The 20,591-nt window shown below is 46.4% G+C and overlaps 1 protein-coding gene across 1 annotated transcript in view; it reads left to right on the top strand.

Annotated features, from left to right (window-relative positions):
• The window catches only part of WNT3A (Wnt family member 3A), a 110,227-nt gene that overhangs the window by 51,206 nt on the left and 38,430 nt on the right, over positions 1-20,591 (top strand). Inside the window, exon 6 of the mRNA XM_033932899.1 lies at positions 171-412. Within this exon, the coding sequence (XP_033788790.1) occupies positions 171-412 (242 nt within the window). The remainder of the gene's footprint in view (positions 1-170; positions 413-20,591) is intronic.

The raw sequence follows: 20,591 nt of genomic DNA, 5'->3' as shown, positions 1-20,591 counted from the left end.
CTAGACGCCAACGCCACCACTGAGCTGGCGTTAGTTCTAGCCGCGTAGCGCGGAGTTAGCACGCGCTAATATTCTGCACGCACTAAAGAATGCTATCGCAGCTTATTAAAAGGAGCCCCAAGTGTTTCATCCATTTCAGTTTTGGCCTTTTTCTCTCTCTTTGCTCTTAGGTCGTTAGCTATTGGTCACCAGTACTCCTCCCTTGGAACACAGCCTATTCTTTGTGGTAGCATCCCTGGCTTGGTGCCCAAGCAGCTGCGGTTCTGTCGGAATTTTGTGGAGATCATGCCCAGTGTAGCAGAAGGAGTCAAAATCGGTATCCAAGAGTGCCAACACCAGTTCCGTGGCAGGAGGTGGAACTGCACGACCGTTAACGACAACCTGGCCATCTTCGGGCCTGTACTGGACAAAGGTAGACTTTCGCTCTTCTTTTCCAGTTATCATTTACACTTGTAAATATTCCGCTTAATTCCAAGAACTGTGTGACTGGACGGAATATAGGGTGACAACTTTCCTATACGTCCTTTAAGGGAAAACTAAATGAAGGCTCTATTATAGCCACAATGGACTTTTTAGTTAGGTTCCATAGAGTTTTGCCACCGTTTCACCTTTAAAAATTGCATCCAGTGGGTTTGGTTCCTTACTAAACTAGTTTGCAAGCCTAACCCCCTCTTTTACCAAGGTGCGCTATGCTTTTTAGCATTAGCGGTTAGTGCACGCATTGATTTAGCGTGCTAAAATGCTTAACGCACCTTAGTAAAAGAGGGCCTAAGTCTAAATAAGAGGCACTTTTGTTAAAATGCGCTAAAATGCCTATGAAGTCGCACCCTGTCTAAATTTGCGCGCATACACTAGTGTGCATAGCCGATGTGCACGCACAACTTAATAGATCAAACTGGCCTAACTGGCACCAATAATTGGTGATTAACACCTTGTAATTGACGCTAGTTGGGACTCATGAAAAGTTACACCCGCAACTCAAAGTGTGAGTCTATGGAAAGTGCGGGTCAGCTGCAATACGTGAATTTGAAAAGGGGTGTGGCTGGGTTGGATTGGGGACTTGCACCTAAGTTGTGCATTGCACACAGGCACTAAGCGCAATTCTATAAATTCTTTAGACGCCATATATAGAATATGTTCATTACTGTGCAGTAGAGGCCTATATTACTATATAGTATGTGCAACGCCTATGCAGTAACTGTTGGGGGTGTTCCCAGCCAGTGGCGTAATAAAGGTGAGCGGCGCCTGGGGCAGTGGCGCCCCTCCCCTGCCCTCTTCCCCATCCCCCCTGCTGCACCTACTTCCCTTTCCCTGTACCTTTTAAACTTCTTTGGCGCGAGAAGCATGCAGCTCACATTGGTATCAGCTCGTCCTCTGATGTCACTTCCTAGACGCGGGGCCCGGAAGTGACGTCGGAAAGAGAATCCAAAAGGGACGGGAGAAGGCAAGGGGCGCGCGGCAAGGAGAGGAGCAGAGAGCGGGCAAGCGAGAAGAGCGGAGAGGAGGAGGGGTGCCACCGCCCCCGTAGAAAGACCGTGCCCGGGGCGGACCGCACTCCCCCTTACCACATCACTGTTCCCAGCATCTTCCCACACAGCCGCCGTAGAGAGAAAGCATTCGCTACACGGTAAGTGCAGTGACGGCCTGAATCCCCTTCCCGCCTCCTAAGCGAAAACAACAGCCAAGGAAACCTTGAGTGCTCGATGCTCTTTTTTTAGTACAGAGACGCGACACGATCGTGTTTCGGCCAAACTGCCCTGCTTCAGGAGTCTAAAATGACAATCAAAATAACACAAAAATGTAACAGAAAAGGCATAATAAATGAACCATATTGGTGGTGTAAAACATAAAGCTGTAATTGCATAGAAATACTGAAAAATATAAAAATGATTATAAAAATGTAGAATGTGTTATAGACTTCACAGATCGAAAATGTTGACATAAATGCATCTTAAAACAACACATAAATCTCTGAAAACAGATCAAATATGCGCTAATTTCCCATCCCATAATAGGGTATGCAGTTAGCACGTGAATTAGTGCGCACCACCGTGACATCATGGTAATAATAATAATAATAATAATTTATTTTCTTGTATACCTCCCCACCAGCAGGTGGTTCACAATAGAAGAACTGAAATATTTTGGTTAAAAAATACAATTTCAAAAAACACAACTATTATAACTACCACATCCATTAAATACAGCATCAGATAAAAAGTACATTTCAAGTACAGAGCCTAATAAAAATACACCTTCTTGACTATCAACATTCTTGTTTCTCAAATAGGTGAGTTTTCAATAATTTTCTAAATGTAAGATAAGAATAGGCTTGAACAATAATAATAATAATAGTTTATTTTTATATACCGCCAAACCATCAGTTCTTGGCGATATACACAATAGTAATTACAAGTAATTAAAATACAGATCCAAATAACAATATCTTATAAAAGAAAGTAGCACAATTCAATAAAAGATACTGACTAACAAAATGCGACCCTAACTTATTCAAAGCAAAATATGTACAATACAAATTATTTATACTAAAATGGGTAAGAAAACTGTAAACATGTGCCATAAAAATAATAAGAAATCTGCTTATCATGATAATTTTGAAATCAATTAAATATTATATTGTTTAAATAGATAAGTTGTAAGATCTTTCCAGAATTGATGATAAGTGAGGGCTGGAGAGATAAGAGCATTCAAACATGAATTCATTATTCCTGCTTGAAACGCCAGAGTCCTATCTAAGAATTTCTTAAAACGGCATGTTTTCAATGAAGGAAAATAAAACCAACCGGATCTACGTATATTTTTTTTACATGTAAAAAAAAATCTAAAATGAGCAACAAGATAAGATGGAGCTAACCCAAATAAAACTCATCCAGGAGTTCAACTTCCCCCGCCTGATAGTCCAATGTCCTGTCCAAAAAAGTCTTATAGCTACAGGCCCTTGGGGTAGAATATACCTGAATTTCTGGTACATTTAATGAATTAAATAGTTTCAGGTAAGATACCAAATAGGAAGGTAATAAACCAAAAAGAGCCTTATAACAGATACACCCAAACTTAAAAAATACTCTGGCCTCAAAAGGCAACCAATGCAGTCTAGCATAAAAAGGGCTAACATGATCATGCTTCTTAAGACCAAAGATTAAATGAACTGCTGCATTCTGACCTAATCGAAGCCGTAATAGAATCTTTTTTGGGAGCCCCAAATAAACCATATTACAATAATCCAGAGTTGACAGAACAGTAGACTGGACCAGCCATGGTAACAGCCATGCAGTAACATTATTGTGCACTAATTCATGCAATACCTGCTTAGTGCATATTAATGAAAGGGCTCTTCAAAGCGCTAAACAGACTTGCCCCTAAATACATAATTGACCTTTTCTCCTTCTCTGCCAACAGACACAAGAGAAGCTCTCATTCCTACTTCATTTCCCCCCCAGTTAGAGGTTGTAAACTGAAAAAACACCATGAACACCTTCTTTCACATCAAGCAGCATTGTGGGGTAAAGACCTAGATCAACTGCTTTCGCCCACTACTTATGAGGAATTCAGAAAACGTCTAAAAACTCAACTGTTCCTAAAGTATCTAGACAACTGGCCCACTCATCTTCTTTCTCCTCCATAGTGATTCCTCTGTCCTATTAATCTCTTTCTCCTCAACAACACATTTCTGGTCCTATTTACACTATTTACAATAGTGATTTACAATAGTGATACAATAGTGATTTACAATAGTGACACCATGAACACCTTCTTTCACATCAAGCAGCATTGTGGGGTAAAGACCTAGATCAACTGCTTTCGCCCACTACTTATGAGGAATTCAGAAAACATCTAAAAACTCAACTGTTCCTAAAGTATTTAGACAACTGACCCACTCATCTTCTTTCTCCTCCATAGTGATTCCTCTGTCCTATTAATCTCTTTCTCCTCAACAACGCATTTCCGGTCCTATTAACTCTCCTTTTCCCCCCTCTTAAATTCAATAAATTTGTACCTCGCTTAATCTATTGTAAACCGCATAGAACTTAACGGTATTGCGGTATATAAACTATTATTATTATTCAATGGCTTATTGATTATATGACCAGCCACCAGATACACCATCCAACTGCATGCAGAAGGTCCATTTATGAGGTGCAAATCATTTGCATGCAAACTCGACAGATCAATTGCTCAGTGAGTGATTGACACATGCGCAGAGCCCTAACAGCAGTGACAGGGGAAGCAGCCTCCTGTCACTGCTGTTAGGGCTTCTTTTTTTTTTTTTTTTAATGGCACAGATGTGCATATGTTACACACGCCCCATTAAAAAAAAAAAAAAAAGCTCCCTATGCTGATGGCCCTCCCCAACGACCCCCCCCCCCCCCATGAACTGGCACTGAATACACACACCCCTCACGGCAGCAAAAATGGTAGGAGGTATGCCTACTTCCTCCTGCCTGGCCAAATACCCTGCACCATGCCCCCACCTGGTCCCGTACCCCCCGCACCGCCAACCTCCCCAACCATCCTCTCCCCTCCCCCCTTCCTCCCCCACAAAAAGGCAGGAGGGATGCACACTCACTCCTGCCACCGGATGCTCCCCCGAAATACCCCCCCTTGTACCTTTGTTAAACATTGGGTGCTGGAGTGAAGTACGGTCCCTTCAGCTCCAAGTCCCGCACGTCGAAAATGAAGGACCTTCCCCTCTCCAGTGCACCATCTGATGACTGGCCTGTGACCCAGAAGTGATTCAGAGGGGAGCCAGACTGCCGCCAGCAACAGGCAGAAGTTGCTTGCACTAGCGAAGATAATACAGAGGTACGGGGTGGGGGGAGGGATGGCGTGAGGGTGGCATGTTGTAGTAGGATGGGGCGGAGAGGTGCCAGCGCCCCCACTGACCTAGCGCCCGGGGCAGTCCACACCCCCTGCACCCCTCTTACTATGCCACTGGATTTGATATACTGCTTAGACAAGGTCTATTAAGCAGTTTACAATCACAAGCATTTTCCCTCTCTGTCCCAGTGGTCTCACAGTCTATCTAATGTCCCTGGGGCAGTGGAAGATTACGTGACTTGCCCAAGGTCACAAGGAATAGCGAAGGGTTTGAACCCACAACCTCAGGGTGCTGAGGCTATAGCTCTAACCACCGCGCCACTCTCTCACATACTAATGGGAAAACTGGCGCAATGGCCATTAGTGCACAAATAGAAAATGCAGACATTGTACAGTCATTCTAAAAGTGGCCTCAGCGCGTGGAAAACCCACACACTAATCATAGCACAGGACACATTTTAGCGTGGCTTTTGTAAAAAGACCCCTTAGTTTAAACCTGAGGCAAGATCACAAGGAGCCGCAGTAGGATGCGAAATGAGTTCCCCTGGTTATCTAGCCTTCCCCTCTCTACGCGGCATCCACTATGCAGGCAAACTGGGAAAATCCCTTCTCTTCAAAATCACAGGTCTTTGGAACGACCTCACCATCCCGTTGCGGAACTTGGGCTCCCTTCAACTATTCCGCAAACAACTGAAAACTTGGCTTTTCACCAAATTGTAACTCTATCCTTCCCCCCCCCTCTTTCTCCTCCCTTCTACACATAAATTCATGTAAACCTTTTTCTTCTTCTCTACCTATTATTTAAGTTCTTGTAAACCGTGTCGAGCCCCATACTCATGGAGATGATGCGGTATATAAACTTAAGGTTTAGATTAGATTAGATCATCCTGCTGCTTTAACCTTTTAAAGATACATCAAGAACAAACTATGACACACACACAGAAAAAAAAAAAATCACACTACAGAATAAACATGAAATAATCACGGAAATATATTTTATATAGATCGCACCCATAGTGAACAGGTTTTTAGTTTATAGTTGCGGTATAGAAAAATTGAAATAAAATTATGCATCCGGAGAGAGAGATTTTCTTAATTTCCTTTACAATGTATTTTAGCAAAAAAAAAAAAAAAAAAATGAAAAATCTAATAGCAAATCTAATGCAAAATCTAATGCAAAACTCTAAAACTGAAGAAAATCATAGTCTTTTTCTCAGCACTTTAATTATCATGAACCATCTGAGTCACTACTGGTTGCCCATCGAACATTGCCCTCCCCTCCCCTCTTCGCTTAAGACTGGAAGGGCCCTAAACCTGCCAGCCAGACTGAGAAATGGCTAATAGTTATTGTGGAGGAGTAGCTTTTAATGAACTGCTGAAGAATAATACATTGAAGGAGTAATGGGAGTTTAAGTTCTCCCGTAATGAAACAGGTTCTCAGTGCGGGCCCATTGTGGTGTAAATATGGCACATCTCTCCTACTGTTCCGTCAGGGCTAAATAGACAGACAGAGGGGGGTCAGCTTATGGGCTCTCTGCTCTAGTTAATCAATCTGATTGGATTAGGGTCAGCGCGACCCCTAATAATGTCAAAGGTCAAGCTAGCTGGATTAAGTGCTTTGTCAAGGGTCTCGGATTCTTTCAGCTTTCGCGAGCAGAGCTTGTTTATTAGAGTTTAACATTCGTGCAACCTTTGAAGATGGCAGTGTCCTTTCTTCAGAGACTCCGAATGAGTCTGCACCGAGAGGATGTGCGGCCAGAATATAATCTTTCAAGCCAGACACAGGGGGAGGGGAACTTGGACATAGGCAGATAAATTCCTTTCAAATATTTTTTTCTGTCTCACAAGCTTGGATGGATTTTGGAGAGCCTGACCTTTCCCCCACAGTTCACCTGTCTAAGGGGGATTACTTTTCTTTCACTTCTCTCTTCTGTGATAATGGGCCACACCATTTTATTGTAAGGCTTGGATGGCACATGTTCTTTGGATTTGAATTATAACCAGCTGCTGGCATAACTAGGTTTACAAGACGTCTAAATTTACCTCTTTTTATAGGACTGTCCAGGCGTCGAGATGGCTTTTCAAAACCCGGCACTTTGTCCAGGTTTTGAAAAGCTTCCAGCTCGGGAGAGCATCTGTGCACGTGTGGATGCCACGTGGTTATGTCACATGCATGTGTGCATATATATGATGTCATCGTGTCATACCTTGTCATGTGCAGATGCCCTCCCAATGCAGCTCCCAGCACGAGAAGAAGTTGGGGGCGGGGCTGGGGCAGAATGGGGCGTGACGGATGGAACAGGGTGGGGTTAGGTGGAACTGAGCAGGCCGGGGGGGGGGGGGTAGGGCATAACTAGCTTCTATTATAACCACTTAAAGGGCAATTTTCTAACCTAGATGCTAAGATTTATGTGCCCATTATGGGGTAAATTCAAAAAATGACACTGAAATTTAGGCCTCAAAACTAAACTTGAAATAACCACTATCATTAGAAATAAAGCTATGAAACTTACTTTTATACTGTGGTGGTGTGACTCAGAATGTGGAGCAATTAAACCCAGTTTAGAGTTTTATCGTGTAATACTTTTACACGCTCCTGGTTACTTCATGGGCTACCAACCACCATCCTACTCTTACTTATTTAACGGTAGGGTCCGGTTGGATTTTTACCACTCTATTTTTTTATCATTGTACTTTTTTCATTGAATTTTCATGTTTTTATATGTCAGTATATAATAAATTATCTCCGGAACATCTGTATCCATAGTTTTTTGTTTTTGTTTTCCTCGGAGGATTGTTTTCACTGTGGATCATTGGGTCTCCCCATTTTTCTTTGTTGTATTGACCTGAATATGATCACGCATGCATAAAGGCCACAACTCTGCCTATGTGCTAGCCTCAATATGCTCCAGCTTATGTAGTGTGCATTCATAAAGCACTATGGGTGCAGCTTAAGCAAAGCGTGGGCGGGGCTTAAACTTACACACAAATCTATGACATTTAGGCATAGCTGGCTGGCTGGCATAAGTGTTCCTGCCTTACATACACTAGCATTCTGCAAAGGAGTCGAGGAGTGGCCTAGTGGTTAGAGCTGTTGCCTCAGCAGCCTGAGGTTGTGGGTTTGATCCCAGCACTGCTCCTTGTGACCATGGGCAAGTCACCCAATCCTCCATTGCCCCAGGTACCATAGTTAGTTTGTGAACCCACCAGAGCAGATAGGGAAAATGCTTAGAGTACCTGATTATTAGTCAGTGTATTGTAAACTGCTTTGATATTTGCGGAGGAAAAGTGGTATATTGAATAACCCTACATTCCTTTATAAAAATAGGCTCTGACCAGGTGCCCAGTTATAGAATTAGCCCCTTTGTGTATTTTGGCAACGGGTCAATATTTAGCCGCTGTTTCGAGCCTTTTTTAAATGCTGATCATGAGAGTTTAAAATTTATCTTGCATATTCAATGTTAGTACCCAGATATCAAGTAGCGCTGGCAAGCACCACCACTCGTCGGATAGTGCCAATATTCAAACTCTAGCCAGATAGCTAACCAGATAAAGTTAGGGCAGCAATTTTTCTGGCCTCACTGTATCTGGAGAGCAGTTTTGAATATCGCTGCTTTCTGTAGAGCTGCCAGTTTTTCTGATGTACTGATCCGGCACTACAGTATCTGGATATGCTGAGGCGGCCTGTAAAGATATTCAGCAGCCCTAAATAGATAGAGCCACTCAAATGATAAGTAGTAATACCCATGGCTAGGGCCAGCTAAGTGATTTTTCTGGATGCTGGCAACTGTGATCTAGATAAATGGCTTTGTATAGGGTTACCAGATTTTCCATTCAGAAATCCGGACCCCTTAGACCCGCCCCCCAGGCCCGCCCAGTTCTACCCAGTCCCAACCCCAATCCTGTCCTAGCTCCACCCCAGCCCTGCCCCCTGCTGCCTGCATGTGTAGACATTCTCTTCAGTTAACCACTTGGATTTATCCCCATATTCAACAAGTTTCTGCTTTGAGACATCAAACTAATTATGAATCTCAATGGGTCATCTATGTTATTACATGCCCGTGTCATCTGCTGTATGTGGGCTCCCCCGACCCGTACTGTGAGAGTGAGATTGGTTGAACATAAAAGCAGGTTACATGCAGCCAATCTCACTGCTCCTTTGGTGGCGCATTGTCTGGGATTTGGACACACTTTTTGTGATTTGACCTGGTTTGTTTTGGAGCAGATTCCTGCTGTTTACAGGGGAGACAGACTGGCTCCCATCCAACTTCGCGAACAGTATTGTATATTCCAGCGCAATACTGTACAACCATATGGCCTGGATGAAATGCTGGAATGGAATACCATCACTTAAATTCCCTTTTGTTGTTTTCCTAATCAGCTGTTTTTCTCAATCATCTGATATTCTTGACGTCACCTGCTCTGCTTTTTTTTAGCCGGGAGCCCTTCGCTCTGGTAGCTCCTCCCTCCAGCCTCTTTTTCACGCCTGTGCTTGTCAGCCATCTTGCTTTTCGGCGTTATTTAGCGCCGGTTTCTGATGAAGCGGCATCTGAAGTTCCCGAAACCTCGCTTGGTTGAACCATTCATGAAGTCCACCGTTGATTGAAGTAACTTCTTCCATCGCAGCGCTAAATGAACTACTTGCTGGAACAAGCTAACGTGTCTTGTTTTTTTGCCTTGAAAATTTCTGAGGAGGCTGTGACTGTTCCCTCACACCACACTGTGTTATTAGCAATTTTGCCATTAATTGTTCCACTACTTTTTAAAAAAAATAAGTGATTTTGGCACTTTAAGTTGCATTTTATTTAAACACACAATCATGCCTTATGATGGTGTGTGGCAGTAGTGAGCCTTGTGGTTTGATCATACTATCTTGATTTAAGCCTCTGCGGGGCATTTGTTTGCCTGCTCTGTTAGCTTACTTCCCCACACTGAGGGCGCGCATCACCCAAAATTTATCATTGTCTTCACTGTTTATTTAAATTTGTGGGACTATTTTTGGCTGCCGTGTGTGCGCTTAGGGGGGGGTGTCTATTGGCACAGCTGCTCTGTGTCTTTTAAGTATCTTTTTGCATCGTTTTGAGATATAACGTTGATTGCCTGCTCTGGTCGGGCAGGAAGGCATGCGCGCATGCGACGCGATGATCCGTTGCACCCATGTACGTGACATCATCGCGTTGCTCTCATGCCGAACGGCGATTTTGAGGGAGGCTTTTCAAATCCCAGACAAAGTGCCGGGTGTTGAAAAGCCGTCCGGACCCCCAGACATGTCCTCAAAAGGAAATCCAGACGTCTGATAACCCTAGCCTTGTATACTGGCCTAAAATATTCCCAAATTAGACTAAATTGCTGTGGCCCTTAACTGAATATGCAGCACCAGCTCTCATTGCAAACTAAACAGAGTATAAGTTTTGCTATAGAAAAGTGTCTCTGCTTACACACGTACTCCCATCAAGAACTGAGTAGAGAAGGTCTGTGTGTGTGTATTTTCTAATCAATGTATAGGGAAGGACTGTTGTTTACTTCCGGTATGACATGGGAAATGCTCCATATCATTGCATGCTGATAAATGAAAACAAGCAAAAAAAAAAACAACAAAAAACATTACATTTTGCAGCAGTGCCCATTCTTTGCAAAGAGTGTGTGTTCTTTTTTTGGACTGTGTGTGCATGTGCAAACCATTCCCATGCAGTCTTTGTAAATAGTGCGTAGCTCAATTTACTTCCTATTCATCTTAGACTTTGTTCAGTCCTCTCTTATCTTTTTTTTTTTTTTTTTTTTAATCTTAAAACTTTTTTGTTTTCAGATGCTTATTCCTAAGTTCTTCGGAGTTATTTTTGCAAGATTGCGAGTTGAAGACGGCTAGTCGGGCTGAGCTTTAGGTCTTCCTTTTCCTTATGTGTTTCCTGGTGTATATTTGTTTGTTTGGGGTTTTTTTTCTTTTAGGCCCTCTTTTACTAAGGTGCGTTAAGAGTTTAGCCCGCGTTTAGCGTGCGCGAAATCAATGCTTGCGCTAACCTCTAACGTGTCCATAGGATAACATGCACGCGTTAGTGTTTAGCACATGCTAATATTTACGGCACACTAAAAAGTATAGCGCACCTTAGTAAAAGAGGGGGGTTAGTTTTCTTTGGGCTTTATTACCGTATTTTCGCGGATATAACGCGCACCATTGTAAAACGCGCACAGGGGTATAGCGCGCAGAAATCACGATGATATGTACAAAAACTTTTCTATACCGCGCTCAGGCATATAACGCGCATGCTGCCCGACTCTCCTCTGGCCACCCCGACTCTCCTTTCGCTCTCCCCGACTCTCCTCTGGCCACCCCGACTCTCCTTTCGCCCTCCCCGACTCTCATCTGGTTGCCCCGACTCACCCTGACTTTCGGTGCACTGCCCCGACTCTCCTCTGGTTGCCCCGACTCACCCTGACTTTCGGTGCACTGCCCCGACTCTCCTCTGGTTGCCCCGACTCACCGTTCACCCGCCCTGACTTTCGGTGCACTGCCCCGCCTCTCCGTGCCTGTCCCCCTTGAAGTCCTGTCCCCCCTTGAAGGTCTGCCTGTCCCCCCTTGAAGTCCTGTCCCCCTTGAAGGTCTGCCTGTCCCCCTTGAAGATCTGCCTGTCCCCCCTTGAAGTCCTGTCCCCATCCTGAAAGCCTGATGCCCCCCCTCGACGTCCGATTCTTCTCCCCCCTCGGCAGGACCACTCGCACCCCCACCCCGAAGGACCGCCGACTCCCCGACAATATTGGGCCAGGAGGGAGCCCAAATCCTCCTGGCCACGGCGACCCCCTAACCCCACCCCGCACTACATTACGGGCAGGAGGGATCCCAAGCCCTCCTGCCCTCGACGCAAACCCCCCTCCCCCCCAGCCGACCCGCGACCCCCCTGGCCGACCCCCACGACCCCCCACCCCCCTTCCCCGTACCTTTGGAAGTTGGCCGGACAGACGGGAGCCAAACCCGCCTGTCCGGCAGGCAGCCAACGAAGGAATGAGGCCGGATTGGCCCATCCGTCCTAAAGCTCCGCCTACTGGTGGGGCCTAAGGCGCGTGGGCCAATCAGAATAGGCCCTGGAGCCTTAGGTCCCACCTGGGGGCGCGGCCTGAGACACATGGTCGGGTTTGGCCCATGTGCCTCAGGCCGCGCCCCCAGGTGGGACCTAAGGCTCCAGGGCCTATTCTGATTGGCCCACGCGCCTTAGGCCCCACCAGTAGGCGGAGCTTTAGGACGGATGGGCCAATCCGGCCTCATTCCTTCGTTGGCTGCCTGCCGGACAGGCGGGTTTGGCTCCCGTCTGTCCGGCCAACTTCCAAAGGTACGGGGAAGGGGGGTGGGGGGGTCGTGGGGGTCGGCCAGGGGGGTCGCGGGTCGGCTGGGGGGGAGGGGGGTTTGCGTCGAGGGCAGGAGGGCCTGGGATCCCTCCTGCCCGTAATGTAGTGCGGGGTGGGGTTAGGGGGTCGCCGTGGCCAGGAGGGTTTGGGCTCCCTTCTGGCCCAACTACACAAAGTACGGGGAAGGCGGGTGGGGGTGTCGTGGGGGTCGGCCAGGGGGGTCGCGGGTCGGCTGGGGGACGGGCGGAGGTTCTTGGGGGGGGGGGCGGTCGTTGGGGGGAGGGGGTTTGCGTCGAGGGCAGGAGGGCCTGGGATCCCTCCTGCCCGTAATGTAGTGCGGGGTGGGGTTAGGGGGTCGCCGTGGCTAGGAGGGTTTGGGCTCCCTCCTGGCCCGATATTGTTGGGGAGTCGGCTGTCCTTCGGGTTGAGGGTGCGAGTGGTCCTGCCGGGGGGGGGATGTATCGGACGTCGGGGAGTCGGCCGGGCAAGAGGGCTTGGGCTCCCTCTTGCTCCGATCGTGGATGCGGGTGCGGGTGGGAGCGCGTGCGAGCGGTCGTTCGGGGTGGGGGTGCGAGCGGTCCTGCTGGGGGGGTGAATCGGGCGGGGTGGGAACTATGTTTAAAAATTTTTGTATACCGCGCTCAGGCATATAACGCGCGAGGGGTATGCGCGGTACGTAAAATCACGTATAGCGCGCGCGTTATATCCGCGAAAATACGGTATCTATTAATGTACTTCTTCCCTTTTTTCCGCACATTCACATTGTGTTTGTTATACACTCCCCATTTTAAAAAATAATTTTTTTGAATTATATTGTAAGCCATTTAGATATTTCATGATTGGCAGGATATCAATTTTTAATAAAGCTTGGAAATTTGGTATATACTCTTGGTGACATAGCTCCCATAATGGACAAATGCCCGGCAAAAAGATCTCAAAACAAATATTCCTGAAAACAACATAGCTTCTATACATATGCTGATGATATTACGTTATTGGTCCCATTTAATTCTCCTTAATCTCAAAGAACTTTGATTCAGGAATTTTTTTCTAGTCGGAGAGTGGGCACATATGGCAAAATTAAACCTCAGCACATCAAAAACTTAGATGATGTGGTTTGGATCCCCCCTCAATCCTGTCTCCTCCTTCAGAAATCACTGTCTGTGGTGAACTCTTTAAACTAGAATCCCTTCGCATTTTGGGAATTATAGACTCACATCTATTAATGAAGGCTCAGCAATTCTCCCACCGCAAATGCGCTGAACGCCATAGGAACTGAATGGGCTTCAATGCATTTGCCGAGGGGAAATCGCTACCATAGCTTTGTAAAAGGGGCCCTAAAAAATTAAATTGAATCAAACACTGTTTCGGGGGTTGAACGTCAAAAATGTTTGGTTCAAGCAGTAGCAATATCTTCTATTGATTACTTTAATTTATTGTATGTCAGCAGTACCGGAACATTCTTGGACTGCCTACAGATGCTGCACAATGCAGCAGCTAGAATAATTTTGGGCTTAAATCGCCAAGAAAGAATTACCCCTTGCTTATGTAAATGTCATTGATTTCCTGTTTAGACCCTTGTAATCTTAAAATTCAATAAAGATTTTTGAACTTAAAAAAAAAAAAAAAGAATAGTCCATGGTATGGCCCCAATTAAGGTTGCTAAAGAGTCAACAATCTCAAAAAAAAATTCTTCGACTTCCTTTCCGTCAATATATAAGATACGTGTTATAATGGCATTATTTCCATATCAGGCCATAAAACATTAGAATTCTTTACCACTTTTGATTCTTGAAGTCCCAATTCCATTATCATATGGAATTATAGGGCTCTTTTTACAAAGCCGCACTAGGGCCTTAACGCACGGAATAGCGCGTGCTAAATTGCCGCATGCGCTAGCTGCTACCGCCTCCTTTTGAGCCGGCGGTAGATTTCCATCTAGCGCCCACTATAACATGCGCAAATCCGGTGCGTGCGATAAAACCGCTAGCGCGGCTTTGTAAATGGAGCCCATAATGGTTGGTACCTCAAGTATGAAAAATAGCCCGCTAAATAGTTCCAAAGATAAACTTCTTCTCATCATGACAGGTGTGGCTTTGCAAAGGATTACTAAGAACTGGAAACAACGGGATAGGTTGAATAAGCCGTTTTGGTGGGAGACCCCACGTCTGTATTATCTGATATTCAAAAAGATAAGAAGGGCATAAAAATGATTAAAAGTAATCAAGATCTAGTGGTAAAAGATAATTTGATTATGAGGAGAAAATTGGAAGTCCTGGAAAATAATACTCGGATTAATAATCTACGTTTAATCAATTTCCAAAGGTCTCATCATTTTCCCCAAGAGAGATGATAAAACGTTACTTTCTGGAAATTCTTAAAATTCCTGAGAACTCATTACCACCATTGACAAGAGTGAATTATTTACCTAAAAGGAGTCGGGATTTTCAGAAGAAAGAAGATGTTGGAAAACCTCAGTTCTCTGGATGTTTCCGCTTTATTAGAACAATCAAACAGAGAAGTGGCTATTTCAGCCACTCTCTTACTGACTGTGGCTTTGGCTCCAGATAAAGACTGGATCCTTAAACTTTTCTTTAAAAATAGAACCAGAGACTTCCTTGGCTTCCGTATCCAAAGTTTTCCAGATGTCTCTAAAGAGACTCAAAAGAGAAGAAGGGAATTTCTAATGTTGAAACCAGTTGTGTGACCCAGATTGAGGGTTTATTTTTCCTTAGATATCCCTGTAAATGTGTAGTAAGGTATCAGGACCGTAGAGCCCATAGGATCGATGGCATAAGCTGGTCCCATAACATTCCCCTAGTGCCCATCCAGGTGACCACTACTTCGGTCATCGGGAACCCCAGATTCTCACCCCCTGGTCTCGCCAGGGTTCTTCTCTGGGCCCAATGCACAAAGGAGTGGCCGCATATCCAAAAGTGCTTCTGAAAACCTGTAACGCACAGATGGAAGAGATTAGTAGGTGATAGCGTATTGGTTCAGTTGTCCGAGAATGGCCGTATGTACTTCCGAAAAGCGTTGGACTTCCATCTCCCTAAGATGGTCGGATAAGCCATTCTCGGCGGCAGTAGAGGCCGCTCCAATGCGGAAGGAATGGGAGCGAAAATGTTTGTCCTGCATGCCTAACTTGGTGAAGGATAGGTGTAAAATTCTCGCGAATTGAAAACGTGTAAGAGGTGAACCGTTTGAATGCAGTAGGAGAAGACCGGGTTTCACCGGCCTCTTAGCCATGTAACACAATAGATTGTGTAGAGGGCAAACTAGGGGTGTGGAAGAGGAGGCTAGCGATAGCCAGGCCCCTCTGGCGAACTGGTCGGTTTTAGATTGAGGTATCCGTATGTCTAAGGTGGAGTCAGTGAAGCGGACATTGGATAGTAACATTCCGCCGGCCGCTCCCGGTCGTTTGGAAGCCGGGATGAGTTCACTGACTCGTAGTGCGCCATGGAAAGCTAGTGAATAGGCACAGCGGAAGAGATTAACTTCGTAGGCATCGTGGCAGATTGTCGGTAATATTTTGAGGAGCATGGCTAGGTTGTCGAGTGATATAGGGAGGCGGCGGTCCGGGAGGGATGCTTGCTCACGCTCCCAACCCTTCATCATGCGTCTCACCACGCAGGCCTTAGTCGGGTTTGGGGTGCCTGTCGCGTCGGTGAAGAAACTAATGCTGGATAGCGTGGCCGCCACCCTAGTCCTCTTTGCACCAGCTAGCTTGGATTGACAGATGAAGTGTACTAGGGAGTGGACCGTGTAATCTGTCCCTGTCGCCGTGTAGGCTTCAAACAGCTGAATATATTTTCGCCGTGTGGATTTCGATAATGACTGAAGCATCAGGTTCCAAATGTCGGGGGTCCAAACCGCCATAATTCCATGGGAATCGGAGTCGGATGAAGATCTGCTGCTGGGGCCAGCGCCCGGAAGGTGGACATCTTAGAACGAGATAATGAATCTGCGATAACATTTTGGGCTCCGGGTATGTGCTGAGACTTGATCGTAATGTTATACTGTAAGCATAAGAGAACTATGTGTCTCAATAGGTTGATAATGGATATGGATTTGGCGGTCAACCGATTAATGGCTTCGACCACCGCTGCATTGTCTGACCTAAAGATAATGGATTTATGTGCCAATTGAACTCCCCATATGGTTAAGGCTACCATGATGGGGAAGAGCTCGAGGAAAGTAATGTTTTTGAGGATGTCTGAGTTAAGCCATTGAGTCGGCCACCGGGCTGAGGACCATGACCCTTGAAAGTAAATCCCTAATCCCTCGCTGCCTGCTGCGTCAGTGTATAACTGTAATGCGTCAGCTGTTTCGATAGATGATTGCCAAAAGGTGAGCCCATTAAATTGCATGAGGAATGTGTCCCATACTTTGAGATCGTCCCTAATAGCTCCTGTGATTCTAATGTGATGGTGAGGTTTTGTCGCGCCTGATGTCGCTCTGGCTAGGCGCCTGGCAAATACTCTACCTATGGGGATCACCCTGGTGGCGAACCCTAACAAACCCAGGAGTTCTTGGAATTGGCGTAATGTGGCCTTCTTCCGAGCACTCATGCCGTGTATTGCCGCGCGTAGTTTTTCGATTTTTCCGGGAGGGAGGCGGGAAACCTGGTTGATCACGTCTAACTCTATTCCTAAGAATGTGAGTACATTCGCAGGGCCTACTGTTTTATCTTTTGCTAAAGGAATGCCAAAGTGGATAGCGAGTCGATGGAAGGAAGCCAGCAAATGGTCGCAGTCTTGTCGACTCTGGGCGATGAATAAGAAATCATCTAAATAATGAACAGCTAGCCCTTGAGCTGTTAACTGGCTGAACACCCAATTGATGAACATGCTGAATTGCTCGAAATAAGCGCAGGACACCGAACTGATCCTGCCAACGAAAGCCCAATAGGGGGAATGAATCTGGGTGTACTGGCAGAAGCCTAAAAGCTGATTCAATATCCACTTTTGCTAACATGGTACTGGGCCGGAGTGTTTGATGAATGCTATGGCTTGGTCTAGAGAGGTGTACTGGACGGAGCATAAAGCCGGGTCTATGAAATCGTTAACTGCCGCCCCGGCCGGGTAGGAGAGGTTATGGATGAGACGAAACTTGCCCGGCTCTTTTTTTGGTATCACGCCGATGGGTGAAATAATGAAGTTTGAGAACGGAGGGCGGTCGAAGGGGCCAGCTATCCGACCGAGTTGTGACTCTTTTGTGAGCTTATCTTGAACTATTTGAGGGTGTGAAAAACAGGAGGTAGCGTTGTTAGGGGGCTTATGAACTTGTGTGAGCGGCCCTGTGTGGGGTATAGAAAAACCCTTGGTGAAGCCTGTCTCTATGGCTCGTGCATCCTCCCTCAGTGGGTATAACCGGAGCCACGGGAGCAGGGCGTTAGGCTTAATGGGGGAGGAGGCCAGCTCCATCCATGTGGGGAGGGGCGGGTGGAGTAGAATTTTTGCAGTCTCTACCGGTTTTGCAGTGTACGGCAGGGTGTGTTCCTCCACAGGTGTTGCAGACATGCCTGAATTTACAATTGGGCCACGTGCAATGGCCGTTATTGTATTGTCTGCAGACATGCTTCCCGGTGTAAGGACCGGCTTGTCGATGAACATATGGAGGCTGTGTTGGTGGTCTTTCAACTGGCCCTGGGGGCCAGCTGGGGAATCTATCGGGAAATCTGTCTGGCTGAAATGGGCGTAATGCGGACATTTTGTCCATCCATAGATCAAAAACTCTATGCTTCCATGTTATGGACTTATTCTCGGCCATACTTTTACGGAATTTAATATCGTAATTTAGCCACGCCCATCCCCCATACTTTTTATGTGACCTAATGATTGTGTCCGAGTATCTGATTAAGTAGGGACTCATATCTGGCTCCCTTTCGACCACCACACTCATAAATACGTGAAATGCTGATATCCAGTTCGTTAAGGATCTATAGATCTTGGGGGGTTTTTCCCGCTCTAACTGGATGTGAATCCTATCCGTTTGAACGAAATAGTCTTCATCTGCCTCTCTTTGTATTAGGGAGAACATGTCGATATAATCTCTCCTCCATATTTTCTCTTTGAGTGCCCTAGGGACCGATGATGCAAGAGTGGTAACCCCACATGTAATATCACCAGGGGCCACTGGGGAAGATGTGCCCGCCATTTCTAATTGTGGGGTTGTGTTAGAGCTCTCAAAGGTGGCTATTGCCTCCCGTATGACTTGAGCTAATGCTAACTGGTCCCTTACTGCCCCATTAGTGGAGGGGATAGCCTCCCCCGTAAAAGGGGGGCAACTTGTGTTGTGAGAGCTACCAGAGTCCTTACCCTGTGAGCTGGAATTCAGTGGTGCTAAGTGTTCAACCGATGAAGTTGAAGGAATCGGTGCTCCGGCAGGAGTCGGGTGTATCGGTACTAATGTAGCTTGCTGTGTGGTGTCAGGTGGTGCTTGTCGTGGTTGGTCTGTTGGTGCTTGCAGTGGCTCACCTGGGACGGCCGCTAGCCCCGCTAATAGACGTTGGCGCACTGCGTTAACTCCATGTAGAGCTATCTGCTGTTGGACTTCAGCCATTAAGTCGGCGAGCTCCTGCTGAGGCTGTACAGCCGTCGAAGTCGCCGCCGCCGTAGTAGCGCGTGTGGTCCTCTTCCTTTGTGTGTTGGCCGCGGGCTTCTTCTGCGCTGGTATCTTGGATCTTGGCTTACGCTGAGATGGCATGGCTACAACAAATGCTAAGAGAATAAGACTGTAAGTACAGGAATAAGTGCAGTGGAAACCCGATCTAGTACAAGGATGTCCTGTATAACTTTGTTGAGGAATGATAGCTGCCTCAGAAACTTAATAAAGAAATACATTGATATTGGATTTAAAGGTCACCCGCAGTGAAATCACCAGTATAATAATTAGCCGCCCTAAATTAGATATATGAATGTGCTAGACTAATCCAGCCAAGCATAATAATAATAAAATCACGAGGGTAATAAATCTAGTCTCAATACAATTGTTAATTGGGCACATGGCTGTGCTAGACTAACCTGACCCAGCATAATATTCCAGACAGGAAATATCCGTGCGGGTTTTTTTTTGTTGTTGTTTTTTTTAACGGTTAGAAAGACTGCAGTATCACAGGAAAGAAACACAGGAAAATACAGGTTGCTAAGCTCACCAGACGAATCTGTTAGCTTTTCAGGGAAGACGTGCATGCGGTGGAGGGGGAGCGTCCCGGCCACATGGCCACCCTACTTAAGATCTGGGGCGGCGCATGACCCAGCAGCCGGCAGCCCTTAGACCTGCACAGCTTTTTTGGCCTCTTGGCCGTGCGGGCGGCATGCCCAAAGCCCCTAGGGGGCCGCCGTGGCACACGGAGGTCAGGGCATGGGGAGTAGTGTCCGGCGCCGGGCCACGTGGCGTCGCACTCGCTCTTCAAGGCCGCCTCTACCACCCGGAGTGAGGGATCGAAACTCCGGTCGGCGATTTTTTTTTTTTTTTTTTTTGTCCATGCGGGCGGCGCTCCGGACGCCCCGTAGGGGGCCGCCGTAGCAACGAAGATCAAGACATGGGACATAAAGGCCGGCGCCGGGACACGTGGTGCCGCACTCGCTCCTAGCGGCCGCCCCCCCCTCCCCTCCCGGTGTGAGGGATAGAAATTACAGGCGGTGAAAACAAGGGTTTTGGTGGCCGCGAGTGCAGCGGTTTCCCCATCCGCCTGCTCCTCGCACACTTACCGGCTCTTGAGTGCAGAGCAAGGCGGATGGGCTGGCGTCTCAATGGGCCTGCTTCAGATGAGAGGTGAAGTCACTGGAGGTGGGCTGTTGCCTAGAACTGCAGGATAAATCTTTGGAAGTAAGAAGTCGCGTCGGTCTCCCTGGGTCTCCGTCTGGAAAAGGGGAGACTTCCCTTCCGCTTCCCCTTCTTCTCCTAAACCCCCCCCCCCCCGGGCTTCCATCGCTGATTGGTTCCTTCTCCTCCTCCCTCCCCCTCCCCCTCCCATCTTCTCGCTCCGGCTTCGGCCGATTTGGCCTCGCTCCTCCCTATCTGGGAGCTTGTTCTGAAATATGTTTTCTTTGAACCGGCTCATTTGACGGTTTTCCTTGCTACGAAGCGCCTTGAAAATGGAGAAACACCTGTGTCCAAGAAATAATTAGCTCCTTTTCAGTATCAGATAATGTGATTTTGTTTGGTTGCCTTTCTGTACTTTAATTACTCCGATTCTTAAGTCTTGCATCCTAATTCTGAGGACTAGTGTGCGATTAAGTTGAGAATTATTTCCTATTACTGTTAGGTTTATTTTCTGGATTGAAAGTAACTTTAATATTATGTTTTCTTAATTGCACTTTCTGTACAAGATGATATGCTTGTTAAATAATGTGAAAATCTTTAAATAAATAAATAAATAAATAAAAACAGATATGAGAAAATGCTTG

Source organism: Geotrypetes seraphini, chromosome 2 (genome assembly GCF_902459505.1).
Source record: "Geotrypetes seraphini chromosome 2, aGeoSer1.1, whole genome shotgun sequence".
NCBI classification, from domain to species: Eukaryota; Metazoa; Chordata; class Amphibia; order Gymnophiona; family Dermophiidae; genus Geotrypetes; species Geotrypetes seraphini.
This window is presented reverse-complemented; position numbering and strand designations above follow the sequence as displayed.